The sequence below is a fragment of the Sorex araneus genome, chromosome X (genome assembly GCF_027595985.1).
Source record: "Sorex araneus isolate mSorAra2 chromosome X, mSorAra2.pri, whole genome shotgun sequence".
Classification (NCBI taxonomy): Eukaryota; Metazoa; Chordata; class Mammalia; order Eulipotyphla; family Soricidae; genus Sorex; species Sorex araneus.
In genome coordinates this window covers 136986095-137001010 of record NC_073313.1, presented here as the reverse complement: position 1 = coordinate 137001010, position 14916 = coordinate 136986095, and the positions used below count along the sequence as shown (strand labels likewise).

The following is a 14916-nucleotide window of genomic DNA, read 5'->3' as shown; positions in this document are numbered from 1 at the left end:
TGAAATAAAAGAGGATATGAGGAAATGGAAACATATACCCTGCTCATGGATAGGGAGAATCAACATTGTCAAAATGGCAATACTCCCCAAAGTATTATACAGATTCAACGGGATCCCTATAAGGATACCCATGACATTCTTCAAAGAAATGGATCAAGCAATCCTAAAATTCATATAGAACAACAAATGCCCACGGATAGCTAAAACAATGCTTGGGAAAAAGACGATGGGAGGCATCACCCTCCCCAACCTTAAAATTTACTACAAAGTAGTAACAATTAAAACAGCATGGTACTGGAACAAAGGCAGAGCCACAGACCAATGGAACAGGGTGGGATATCCCTACACATGACCTCAAATGTATGAACATCTAATCTTTGATAAGGGAGCAAGAGATGTGAGTTGGAGCAAGGAAAGCCTCTTTAACAAATGGTGCTGGCATAACTGGACAACCACTTGCAAAAGAATGGGCTTAGACCTCGACTTGACACCATGCACAAAAGTCAGATCAAAATGGATTAAAGACCTCAACATCAGACCACAAACCATAAGGTACATTGAAGACAAGGTCAGCAAAACCCTCCACGATAATGAAGATAAAGGTATCTTCAAAGGTGACATGCAACTGGACAACCAAGTGGAAACAGAGATAAACAAATGGGACTACATTAAACTAAAAAGCTTCAGAACCGCAAAAGATACAGTGACCAGAATACAAAGACAATCTACAGAATGGGAAAGGATATTCACCCAATACCCATCAGATAAGGGGTTGATATCAAGGATTTTCAAGGCACTTGTTAAACTTCACAAGAAGAAAACATCCAACCCAGTAAGAAAATGGGGCGATGAAATGAACAGAAACTTTCTCAAGGAAGAAATCCTAATGGCTAAAAGACACATGAAAAAATGCTCCTCATCACTAATCATCAGAGATGCAGATCAAAACAACCATGAGATACCACCTCACACCACAGAGACTAGCACACATCCAAAAAAAAAAAAAAAGCAACCGCTGTCGGAGAGGATGTGGGGAGAAAGGGACCCTTCTACACTGCTGGTGGGAATGCTGACTGGTTCAGCCCTTTTGGAAAACAATATGGACGATTCTCAAAAAATTAGAAATTGAGCTCCCATTTGACCCAGCAATACCACTGCTGGGAATATATCCCAGAGAAGCAAAAAAGTATAGTCGAAATGACATCTGCACTTATATGTTCATCGAAGCAATGTTTACAATAGCCAGAATCTGGAAAAAAAACCCGAGTGCCCTAGAACAGATGACTGGTTGAAGAAACTTTGGTACATCTACACAATGGAATACTATGCAGCTGTTAGAAAAATTGAAGTAATGAACTTTGCATATAAGTGGATCAACATGAAAAGTATCATGCTTGAGGGAAAAACAAGCACGAAAATATGTGAATCTGTAACTTTACCCTCACTGTGACTCACCAATTAAAAAATAAATAATTTTTAAAAAGTATCATGCTAAGTGAAATGAGTCAGAAAGAGAGAGACAGACATAGAAAAATTGCACTCATCTGTGGAATATAAAACAACAAAGTAGAAGACTAACACCCATGAATAGTAGAAATAAGTACCAGGAGGTTAACTCCATGGCTTGGAAGCTGGCCTCACATTCTGGGGAAAAGGCAGCTCAGATAGAAAAAGGAACACCAAGTAAAATGTGGTTGGAGGCCACGCGGGGGAAGGGTGATGCCTGCTGAAAGTAGACTAGAGACTGAACACAATGGCCACTCAACACTCGTATTGCAAACCACAACACCCAATTGGAGAGAGAGAACAAAAGGGAATACCCTGCCACAGAGGCAGGGTGGGGTGGGGGGGAGATAGGATTGGGGGGTAGGAGGGATCCTGGGTTTATTGGTGGTGGAGAATGGGCACTGGTGAAGGGATGGGTTCTCAAATGTTGTATGAGGAAAACATGAGCACGAAAATGTATAAATGTGTAACTGTACCCTCACGGTGATTCACTAATTAAAAAATAATTTAGGGGCTGGAGCAATAGCACAGCGGGTAGGGCATTTGCCTTGCTCACGGCCGACCCGGGTTTGATTCCCGGCGTCCCGTATGGTCCCCCGAGCACCGCCAGGAGTAATTCCTGAGTGCATGAGCCAGGAGTAACCCCTGTGCATCACCGGGTGTGACCCAAAAAGCAAAAAAAAAATTTAATTTTAAAAAATAAATAAAAAATACCAAAGACTCTACCAATGAAAACTTTAGCAATATTATTAGAAGCAAAGTCAATAAAAAATTCAACTGTAAAAAATAGGATCTTAAAGTTTAAATTAGGAATTACTGTGAAATTCTAAGTTTGAGAGTTTGAAAACATAGCATAGTTCTAGGAATCATTTTACAGTTAAGAAGGATGGAATGCTCCTCAGTGTTAGAACAAGGTATGAGAGATAACCCGAAGTGTATTAAAAGGTGGTATAATGAAAAGGTACAAAATAAAAAAGAATGAGGCTCTCATTGGAGAGCTCCTCATTGGAGATCTCTTTTAGAAATCCCAGTGACAAATATGGTGTTTCCTCCATTTGAGAATACTAGGCATGTACAGAGAAACAGGGGAAAGGAAAAGAAAATAACAAGAATCCCAAGGAAAAGCATGAGAAAATGTGTCTAACAGTGCAGGGGGACTGCAGGAGGTAAGGTATTGGTTTAAAAAAAAAGACAAAGGAGGTCATAAATAGGAAAGTGGTGGTTTTGGGAATGGGAATAAAGAAATTGTGGGCACTCTTTTGTGGGATCTCTGATGGGAAAGAATGAATGCACCTCAAAGCAGTAAGAAGATAATATGGGAGTCCCAGTGTGATAGAATTATGGCCTCTTGAGTAATGAGATAGGCCGGGATGTATTGCGGATCTCCCATTGTATTGGAGAAGATGAGAAAAAGATTCAACTCACAGGGAAAGACTATGGACAACTTACCATTTAATGAAATAGAAAGACCCCAGAGGTCCACCGCAGCATCTAGCCCTCTAGAAAGTGGGTGGGAAAGAAGGAAAGAGGATGAGCCTTTTTAAACAAGGTCCACTGTAGGCTAAAGCACTCCAGCCCGTGAAGAATACAAGGAGGAAAGAATGGATTCGATTCCGATGTTAGAAAAAGAAGAGTACGGGAAAAAATTGGGGCTTCCTCATAGAAGAGAATGGGAAGTTATGGGACTTCTTGTGGAATGCATTGGTCCACATCACGAGCACAGTATGAAGAAGAGAGTTCAAGGGAACAAGATATGTTGTTCCCTCAACTGGATACAGTGGGAGCCTCCAGAAAGAGAACACAAGGCACAAGTTGTTTGTCCAGCGTGAGAAAAGGGCGCCTCGGCCGGAAGTGCAGTTCATTCTTATTGGTAAGACCTGGGAACCGTGTGAGAAATCGTTAACTGGGAAGTGATGGTGCCGTGGCAGGGCAGCCCCCCCGCCCTCCGAGAGCGGGCACAGCACCAACTCAGTCAATCCGTGGCTGGAGGCCTGGAGATCGCGGCAGATAAAGGAAATCCGCGTGGTGAGGACTGGGAGGCCAAGGGACACCCATGTGAAAGGGTGGGGCAGACGGTTAGGCTGGAGTCTCATTTCCCCCACTTGCAGTGCCCAGTTTCACTTACCCAAGCAGAGTTCGAAGACGTAGGCATAGTACGACCAGAGCACCACCAGGACGATAACCAGTACCGGCACCCAGGAAAGTACTCGGCGGCAGCACCTCAGCCCCCCGGACAGAGCCATCTTCCAGCCCCGCCGCATCTTCCACTCGAAGATCGACCGAGCAGGCCTGCTGGTTCTGGGTAGGAACTGCGGGTGCTGCAGGGGGGAGGCGGGCGGGCTGGCGCGCGAGCCGGCACTCCACTGGCCGGCCTGGCGGGAACCGTCTCACCGAGGCGATAGCACCTGTGGGGCGGCCGAGCACAGTGACCTAGCACGATCGGTATGAGTCATGGCCTGGGGAAACTGGTCGTGTCGGAGCGGAAGGGAATCGGTCCGGCGAGAGAGGCTGGGCACGCTCCGGGGAGTGCAGGCCCGTCCTCTTCCCTCCTCTCCCACCCACTTTCTACAGGGCCGCGGTGCACTCGGCAAAACTGTAAAGAAATTTGAGCCCGCCCATCTGCTGGTGCTGCACTGCGTCCTCCCTCGTCGCCTCGCTGATCGCTTGCTCTCTGTGTCCACTTCTCGCTCCCTCCTTTCCCCGGGATCCTTCAGACACGAATGAAAGGTGCAAACCCAAACATCCCACTTGCAGCTCACCCAACCCCGTGCTCCCACGGCTGTTTGAATACGATTTATTTATTTTTTAACTGGCAGAACCACCATAGCTGCTCGGTGATGTCTGTTGACAACACTCTCCCCTTTGCTTTTTCTTCCCTTCCCCGCCCCCCCCCCGCACCCTGCATTAGCTTTGGACATTTTCTGAAGAAATGAACATGTTGGTAAAACAATTCTGTGAGGAGCTACGGAGATATAAATAAGAGTGCCAGACAGATGAGAGGGTTAGGGGATTTTCGGACAAAAGACACAGTATTTGCAAATGCGTACAGTCATAAGAAATCCCAACTTTTCTAGGACACCTACCTAGTTTGACTTCAGCATGGACTTGTGAAGACAAGAGACAGGGTGTGAATGGCACTATAGATTGAGGACAGGGTGTGAAGGTCCTTCTATGCCCTGCTGTGGTGTGTGGAGATAATACTCTAAAGTGTATTTATGAAAGGTTTGGGGGCAATGGAATGGCATTATATTAGATGTATTTTTGTAAAACTACTGGCAGGATTTAGGGGGAAAGAATGATCTAGAAGTAGACGAATTAGGAGGCAATTTAATTCAACCATGTTTTATAGAGGTTGCTTTGTGCTAAATCAATTTCCTATAAAGAGGATGTTGAAACAGGGGCCTTCTTCCCAAGAAGCTAATGTTATCATAGCAATAGATGTTCGATGACTCAAATAAAATAATGGAAGTATAGTGGGCTTCTAGCATTTGTAGATTTGATAATACTTAGTTTTAATTCTTTAAAAGATCTGTAATATGAAGAAAAGTGTGGTTTTACTGAGGTCAATATTCAATTCACTTTCTGTGTTATTACATTTTGGGAGGAAAAGTGTTAAGAATGATGCGCTATGTTCTTTTAACACAGTTACATGCAGTAAACCTCCGTAAAAACTTGTTTCTTTTCAGATGAAAATACTTCATGGCAGATAATTAAATTGATAATGCAGTGAAATTAAAACATTTAAGCTACTGCACTATTTATATCAATAGCCTGATTAAGTATTTGATCACTAAGGGTCTGACTAGGATACATAAGTACACTTTTTACCCAGGTTTGTTGACAACAGACAAAATATGAATATACTTATGGTGTATGATGTGACTTTCTGAAATGATTACCAAAGTAAAGCTAATTAACACAGTCATCACTTCATATAATTACTAATTTGACAGTTTTGAGGTATATTTAACATACATTGAGTACATTTAAGTTATATTGCACATTTAAGTTATATATTATGCCTATTTGATACATTTATATTTCAATATGATTGCCATTATCGTGTTAGCTAACACCTCCATTACGGTATATAATTATTATTTCTTCTAATTTTGGGAACAATTAAGATTTAGTCTCTTAGCAAAGTTAATTTTCATGATACACTTTTGTTGATTATAAAAACTGTACTATATATTAGGTCTCTAGAACTTATTTATCTACTTGTTGCAAGTATGTTCCCTTAAACAATTATCTCTCTAATTCCCCTAGACCTCATTCCTTGATAACCTACATTTTACTTTCTGGTTTTAGAATATTCAATTTTTTTTAGATTCCACATTCTACATATGATACATTATTTGCCATTCTCTTTATGAAATCTGACTTAATGTTCTCAAGGTTCATTCATGCTATTGCAAATGGAAGAATTTCCCCTTTGCGCCAGGCTGAATATATGTATATGTGTGTGTGTATATATATATGTATGCCCATATCAGCATTATAAGTTTATATACAGATATAACCTTTATCCATGTAGGATATCATTGGTTTGTCCTTTCTCCCTTGTCACAGAGTTTGGGCTTATCTGGTAATTATCTCTAAATATTTTAAGACAACATTGATATGTCCTCTTCTCCTTGCCACAAGGAGCTTAGGTATATCAGGTCACACCCATCAAAGTGCTCCCGAGTCACTCCCATTCCTTTGTCTATCTGTAACCACTTCTAATGCTCTCTTCTCCATCCAGTTAATCAGCTTTCCCCCTAATCAGACTCTGTTAATTTGTAAGGTCAGACCGTTCTACGACACTGAACTTGTATTATAAGTTAATATTGCCTTTCTTCTCTCCTCCTGTATTTTGAATAGTTTACTTTAAAGAAATGTCCTCTTTGTATGGACAAAGAAAGACAGCTTTTAATATGCTTTTGTAACATGGGATTTAATTGGCTTCGAATATTATTCACTCCTGGGCATCTACTTTCTCAACTTAAGCCTCAGTTGCCCTTAGTTCCTAGCACCCCAAAGGCAGGGTTCCAATGAGGGACGGGATGGACCCAGGGCAAGCGGTGAGTTATGTGCTACCCTGGCATCGAGATGGGCCTGGCCAAAGTGCCTAATGCTTAACTATAAGTTAAGAGCTTGGTCATGGACATGTCATGTCATGATCCAAAAGTAACAATAAGACCAGGACCCTGGTAGGGATAGGAAAGACTAATCTGGCCTGAGCACTGTAGTCTGAGATCGAGGTGACCCCAGGAAAGCAATTCTATAAGCTTAATGCATCTCTTGCTATGTCCATACAAAATGATTAATATTATGAATGCTTATATGTTAGTTGGACAAGGAGAGGAGAAACACACCCATGGGATTCCGCTCTTGGGTAGGTGTCCTGCTGAAAGAGAATCTGTCCTAGAAGAAGCATTCCCTGAGGGAAAGAACTTTACCCCTATTGATTGTGACCACACCTATGTGTAAGCCCCAGCCCCTCATGCTTGGGGATTTAACTAGGCTGTAAGAGTGGGCTGGGGGCCAGTCCCAGTGCCAGATCTGGAGAAGCTAGATGCACATCCAGATCCATAGGAAAAGGAGAATGAAGTAGCATGGGTGAGGAAGAAGCAGGAGGAGAATCAGAGGAGAATGGAGATGGGAATGGAATAAACTGCAACTGAGACCAACCAGCCTGGCCCTCGTTCCTTCCTTTGCCTGCCTCATCATCGCCATCAACTTCCCCAGGGTGGGGGAAGCGGCTGGAGACTACCGAACACAGACGGTAGGAGAGATAGAGTGCCGCTGCCCTGTGCCCAGTGTGGTCCCCTCATTTTTTGTGTGTTTACACAATCCACACATATGTTATTGTGCACATAGGTTGTTTCAATATCTTTCTGTTGTTTGGGGGACTTTACTCAGCAATGCTTGGAAATTACTCCTGGCTAGGTGCTCAGGGATCAAACTTAGGACTCCTGTGCTGCTGGAAAGATAGTACAGCAGATAGAGAACTTGCTTTACACACAGCCAACCTGGGTTTGATATCTGGTATCCCATATGATCCCCAAAGCCCCACCGGGAGTAATTCCTGAGTGCAGAACCAAGAGTTACCCCTGAACAATGCAGGGTGTGCCCCCCAAAGAAAATAAACTTGGGGTTCCAACATGAAAAGCATACATACCTGCTCTTTGAGCGATCTACCCAACTCTTTTTCTTTTGTTTTTGTTGTTGTTGTTCTTTGGGGGTCACACCTAGCGATGCATAGGGGTTAGTTACTCCTGGCTCTGCACTCAGGAATTACTCCTGGTGGTGCTGGGGGACCATATGGGATGCTGGGAATAGAACCCAGGTCAGCCTCGTGCCAGGCAAACGCCCTACCCACTGTACTATGGCTCCAGCCCCTGTTTCTTATGTGAAAAAATATGCAGTAAGCATAGGACTGCATTTCTCTATTCAGGAAACTGTTTCAATTTCCTTTCTATATATATTCTAAAGTGAGATTGCTGGATAATGTTACAGTTTTATTCATTCGTTTGTTTGTGGAATCTCCACACTGGTCTTAATAGTGGCTGAACCAATATAAATTAAAACCTGCAGTGAGGAATGGCTCCGTTTTTGTTTTTCGGGGTTTTTTTGCTTGTTGGGTCACACCCAGCATTGCACCGGGGTTGCCCCTGGCGCATGCACTTAGAAAGTACTCCTAGCGGTGCTCAGGGGACCATATGGGATGCTGGGAAATCAAACCTGGGTCAGCCACATGCAAGGCAAACTCCCTACCCGCTGTGCTATTGCTCCAGCCCTAGGGATCTGTTTTTTAATCCACATTCTCAATAACATTTGTTTTCCCTTGTCTTATTTCCATTGTTTTAGGTATGAGGTCATATTTCTTCATACTTTCTCAGCAAATTCCAACTTTATATTACATTATTATCTATAGTCAGCATCATATTTTTATCAAGTCCTCATAATTCATCGTATAATATTAAATTTATACCATTTCACTAGAATCTCTATATATTTCTTCCCACCACACCCTCACCCATGCTAGCCACTTTTCTATTCTATCCATCTCTGAGTGTTATAATTTTATAATTCACATACAAGGAAGATTATACATTATTTGCATTTCTGTAAACATGTGAAATCATGTTAAACCATGTTATTGCAATTAATAGATATATTCTATTTCAGAACATATGATATTTGTTCTAATAGGCTGAAACGATAGCACAGCAGGTAGGGCATTTGCCTTGCAAGCGGCCGACCGGGGTTTGATTACTCCGTCCCTCTTGGAGAGCCTGGCAAGCTAACGAGAGTATCTGGCCCACATGGCAGAGCCTGGCAAGCTACCCGTGGTGTATTCGATATGCCAAAAACAGTGACAAGTCTTACAATGGAGACGGTACTGGTGCCCGCTCAAGAAAATCGATGAGCAATGGGATGGCAGTGACAGTGACAATGATTTGCTTCAATATGTATGTTTACAATTTTTTAGGAAGTGCCAGACTCTTTTCTAAAGTGGCTCTACTAAGTTACAAGTCATCAAAATATGTAATAATTATTTTCTCTACATCCTTGCCAATACTTGTTATCTTTTGTAGTTTTGTCATTAGCCATCCTAAAAGATATGAGATGATAAACTTGCTTGGGTTTTGATTTGCATTTTTGATGATTAGTAATATTTAACACTGTTTTATATAACTGCAGGTCAATTGTATGTCTTCCATGGAAAACTTCTGCTCCTTTGTCAGGACTTTTTTTTGGCTAGTGGTTGTATACACTATACACTTTGAATAGTAACCTCATATCAAATATATGTTTGCAAATATTTTTCCCTTCTGTGGGTTTCTTTTACATTTTGTTTACTATTTCCTTTCTGATACAGAAAAGTTTTAAGATGATGTCATTTACTGTGCTCAGCCTTTTGTTAATACATCTAAAAAGTAACTATCAAAATAAATGTCAAAAAGCTTTTCTCTTGCCTCCACTTCAAGTCCTGTTCTCCCTTGAACATATCTTATTTGTTAATTTCTATGTATCTTTTTTGCATTTTTTTCCACTCTGGAGGAGCCCATGTTCTCTCCTAAACATGTATTTTCTCTCTTACTCTCCTCATATCTTTCTTTGCACATTTCATTCTATGAAAGCTATCTTGCTTCATAGAATCAAAAGCATTTGTCCTATATTTTCTTCTATAAGTTTTAGAGACTCGGATTTACAACTTTAATCCATTTACATCTTTAGTCTAAATATTCAGCTGCTTCTTTATTATTTATTTATTTTACAGTAATACCAGTAGTGTTTTATACTTGCAGTGCTGCTCCACCAGATCCACCAATATAATGCCAGCTCCTCTCCATTTTTTCCAGGATTCACCCCCACTCCACCTCAGCACCCTCACGTCATAGTACTATTGGTCACATCTCAGTATTTTTTTCCATTTAGGGTTGTCTAAACCCTTCCTTTGTTCTCTACACTCCTAATATGAGTGAGATCATCTGGTGCTTGTCTTTTCCTCTCTAACTCACTTAACTAAGCATGACTTCTTCCAATACCATCCAAGTTGCAGTAAACTGCAAGATTTCATCAGTTCTCATAGCTGAGTAGTATTCCATTAAATACATATAACACAATTTTTCCACTTGTCTGATGTTGGGCATTTGTCTTTGGCTATAATTTACTAATGAATGTAGGTATGCATATGTCCTTTCAAACCAATTTTTTTGTTTGGGAAGTAGAAGACTAGGACTAGAATGACAGAGTTGTATAAGAAGCTCTAATCTTAATTTTTTGAAAAGCCCACAAATAATTTTACAAAGAGACTGACCAAGTTGCAGTCCAACCAGCAGTGACTGGGAGTGCCCTTTTCACCACATCCTTGCCAGTACTTATTGTTTTGGAATTTTGGATATAGACCATCTTGCTGATGTAAGATGAGATCACATTATCATTGCCATTTCTTTTTTCTTGATTATTAGTAATGGTGAGTAGTTATATGCCTATCGACCATTTTGTCATCTTTCAGGAACTGTCTATTCATTTCACCTCCCCATTTTTAAGATGACGGATTTTTGCTGCTAAGCTTGGAGATTTTTTGTTTAATTTATCCTAAGTATCAGCCCTTTTTCTAGTGTGCATATGTGAATATTTTTTTCCAAATCCATGGAGTTGTCTTAACATTTGTTTCTTTTATTTTTATTTTTATGTTATTGAATCACCCTGAGATAGAGCATTACAAAGTTGTTCATGATTGGATTTCAGTCATACAATGTTTCAACACCCATCCCTACACCAGTGTATTTTCTCAGCACCAATGTCCCTAATTTCCCTCCCACTGCAGCACAATAGCACTGTTGTCCCATTGTTCATCAGTTTGCTCGATTGGGCATCAGTAATGTCTTCATTGTGAGACTTGCTGTTACTGTTTTTGGCATATCGAATACGTCACGGGTAGCTTGCCAGCCTTTGCCGTGCGGGCAGGATACTCTCTGAGAGGGACGGAGGAATCGAACCCTGTCGGCCATGTGCAAGGCAAATGCCCTACCTGCTCATTACATATATAAAATTGTAAATGATATAGAAAAATTTAACCATGCTCTTATAATTCAATGTGTGAATCTAAATGGTTTATGAATTAAAATTATATTTTATTCCGCCTTGGTGGGCTGGAGCGATAGCACAGTGGTTGGGCATTCACCTTTCACACGGTCGACCCGGAGTTTGATTCCTCCATCCCCCTCAGAGAGCCCGGCAAGCTACCGAGAGTATCGAGCCCACGAGGCAGAGCCTGGCAAGCTACCCGTGCATATTGGATAAATCAAAAACAGTAACAATAAGTCTCTCAATGAGAGACGTTACTGGTGCCCGCTTGAACAAATCGATGAGCAACGGGATGACAGTGACAGTGACTTTATTCCACCTTAATTTGAGGCAATATTAAAAAGCAAAGTTAAAATAAAAATTGCAGTTAGGAAAAATAGCAAAGTATAATCCCATTGTTACTACTCAAAATTATTTTCTATCTATTATACTATCAGAGGATTTACCTATATTTCTATTCTTAGTAATTAACATTTTAAAATTTCAAATAATCATTTACCCATTTATAGAAGACTCTACCTCCCAAAAACCCCACCCCTGCCTGTGTTTATGGCAGGTACCTCTCTTCTCTCTCTCTCTTTCTCTCTCTCTCTTATTTTAGGCATTAGGGTTTGCAGTACAGATGCTTAAAGGTATCGCTTTACCTACTTTCAACATTCAGTTCTTGTCCAGAGTGACCATCTCCAACTAATGTTGTCATAATGGACCCTCCTCTACCTTAACTACCGTCTATCCTCCACACCCATGTGGTAATTTCCAACCATCAATTAGTCCCCCTGGTCTATTTTTCCTGGCCTTGGATATTAGTTTCATACTGTTTGGGGGGCTTTATTTTTTATATCTCACAAATGAATGCAGTCATTCTATCTTTCCCTCTCCTGATTCAATTCAGTCAGCGTAATACTCTCCTAGTCTATACATTTATAGGTAGATTTTATGCCCTCATTTTTCCTAGCAGCTATGTAGTATTCCATTGTGTAGAAACTTCCTCAAAGAAGAAATTAGGGGGCTGGAGCGATAGCACAGCAGGTAGGGCGTTTGCCTTGCACGCGGCCGACCTGGGTTTGATTCCCAGCATGTGATTCCCAGCATCCCCTGAGCACCGCAAGGGGTAAATCCTGAGTGCAGAGCCATGAGTGACCCCTGTGCATCACCAGGTGTGACCTAAAAAGAAAAAAAAAGAAGAAATTAGAATGGCCAAAAGGCATATGTAAAGAATGCTCTACATCACTAATCATCAGGGAGATGCAAATGAAAACAATGAGATGTTATCTCACACCACAGAAATTGGCACATACCCAGGTGAAAAGAACAACCAGTACTGTCGTGGATGTGGGGAGAAAGGAATCTCCTTCACTGTTGGTGGGAATGCCGACTGGTCTAGCCTTTTTGGCAAACAATATGGACATTCCTCAAAAAACTAGAAATTAAGCTCCCATTTGACCCAGAAATACCACTCCTGGGAATATACACTGGGGGTCACAAAACACACAGCAGAAACACCATCTGCACTTCTATGTTCATTTTCTCACTATTCACAATAGGCAAAATCTGGAAACAACCTGAGTACCCAAGAACAGACAGCCAGGTAAAGAAACTAGGACTCATTTCTTTGACATTGCATAAATATCTTAGCTTTATGTTGTCCTATTTATTTCTGCTTTTGTTTTATTTGCTGGTGGAGTTATATTATTGAAAACTGCTGTGAAGTCAAGATCATATAGAATTCTGCCTCTGATTTTCTCAATGTCGTAAACATTGAAAAAAGTTTGATATGGAGGTTTTGAATCCATTATGAACTAACCTTTGTGTGTGGTGTGAGGTGGGGCTCTCATCTCACTTCACTTTTTCTACATGTACCTATTCAGATTTCCCAGCTCCACTGTTTGGCTCTCCTAGCTCTACTTCATGCACCTATTCCCTCTTAAAGATTAGTTGTCCATGCATCAGGGTTTACCTCTACTTTCAATTCTGTTCCATGTATCTGAGTGCCTCTCTAGTTCCAGTGCTATGATGGCTTTATTAATATAGCTTTGAAGTTAAGATTAAAGTCTGGCAATACAATGTCTCCCATCTTCTTTTTATTATGGATGTTCTTTTTATTAGGATTACTTTGGCTATTCTGGGAGTTTTATGGTTCCATGAAAGTTTTAAAGGTTCCATGTCCTTGACAAATGCCTTGGGGATTATTATGAGAATTGCATTTCGTCTGCAAATTATATCAGATAAAATGTTGATTCATTCATCCATGAAGAAGGAATGCTTTCATTTTCTTGTGTATATCTTTATTTTTTATAGATGTAATTATAACTTACATTAAATTGATCTTTCAGGGGACTGGAGCAATAGTACAGCGGGTAGGGCATTTGCCTTGCACGCAGTCGACCCAGGTTCAATTCCCAGCATCCCATGTCATTCCCTGAGCACCGCCAAGAGTAATTCTTGAGTGCAAAGCCAGGATTAACTCCTGTGCATCGCTGGGTGTAACCCGAAAAGCAAAAATAAGATCCTTCCATTAAATTATTAAATTGATACCACAGTGTTTGAGATTTTCTTGGCATGATCATAAATAAGGCGGTTTTAATTTTTTCTCGTCTACATTGTTGTTAATATGTAAAACATAACAGATTTCTTTTTTTATTTTATAGCCTGCTAATTTAGTCTACAATTTCTAGGAATTTTTGAATGGAGTCTCCAGGGTCTTCGATCTACAATATCACATCACCTGCAACATGATAGCATCCAGTTCTTTCTAAGCTTCAGTAAACTGCAGGTTTGCAGTGAACTATAAGATTTTTAGTGGATTATTTCACTTTCTCTGTAAAACATCATGTTATCTGAAACTGATGCACTACAGTTCCATGCAAGTCATAGTAAACTGCAAGATTTCATTTTTAATAGCTGTAGAGCATTCTTCTATGTATATATAATATCTTCTTTATCCATCTATACAAAGTTGGACATTTGAGTTGATTCCATGTACTAACTGTTGTACTAAGCACTGCAATGAACAGAGCTGAGTGTATATGTACTTAAATTAATGTTTTTATGTTTTGGGAATAGATGCCAATAAGTGGAATTGCTGTGTCATTAAGAAATTTATAGATTATTTGAGGCACAGCCGCTTGGCTGCTGAACGAGCAGGATCCAGAGCCAGCTATATGACTTGGGGTTCCAGCGAGTGCTTGAAGCCATGTATCCAGACTGTGAACTAAGATTTTGCCCCCACGCCGGCTAACGGAGGAAATATCCTTCTTCCTTGGTTTTTCTTCCCTACGGGAGGAAGAAGTGTGATGTCTGCCATTTTATGGGACTTTTGAGCAGATATGAACTTGGCGGCACGGGGGGAAAAATGTGCTTTGAACTTGAAACAGCGGGACGTCTGGGCAGTCTTGGGCCGGGGCTGGTGCCGGCTCGAGCTCTGCCGAGATTCAACCCAGGTGGCCGTGGCCATGCCTTTGCACAGCCGCTTGGCTCCTGAATGAGCAGGATCCAGAGCCAGCTATATGAGTTGGGGTTCCAGCGAGTGCTTGCAGCCATGTCTCCAGACTGTGAACTAAGCTTTTGCTCCATGCTGCTCCAGGAAGGGAAATGATTCAATTTCCAACTTAAATCTCCCTGGACTTAATTACTAAAATACAGAAATTGTAAACCTTTATATCTCTTCATTCTCATCAGTGGAAAACTAATTATCAAATATGTCCCTGTCAATAGGGCCGTATTCTTGGGGGATAAATTCCAACAAGAATAGTGAGTTCTGTGTTGAAACTCCAACAACAATAGTGAGTTTTGTGTTGAAATATGGAGTTTAATCAAGGTAAAGAG

At 41.0% G+C, this 14916-nt stretch overlaps 1 protein-coding gene across 2 annotated transcripts in view; it reads right to left on the bottom strand.

Moving 5' to 3' along the window:
* ZDHHC15 (zinc finger DHHC-type palmitoyltransferase 15) overlaps positions 1 to 4390 on the bottom strand; it is a 177400-nt gene extending 173010 nt beyond the window's left edge. The window contains exon 1 of one of the 2 annotated variants that reach the window (XM_055122910.1): positions 3632 to 4390. In XM_055122910.1, the coding sequence (XP_054978885.1) occupies positions 3632 to 3767 (136 nt within the window). In that variant the 5' untranslated portion in view covers positions 3768 to 4390. The remainder of the gene's footprint in view (positions 1 to 3631) is intronic. The other variant, XM_004620918.2, reaches the window with a different exon arrangement.
* Positions 4391 to 14916: the final 10526 nt, after the last annotated feature.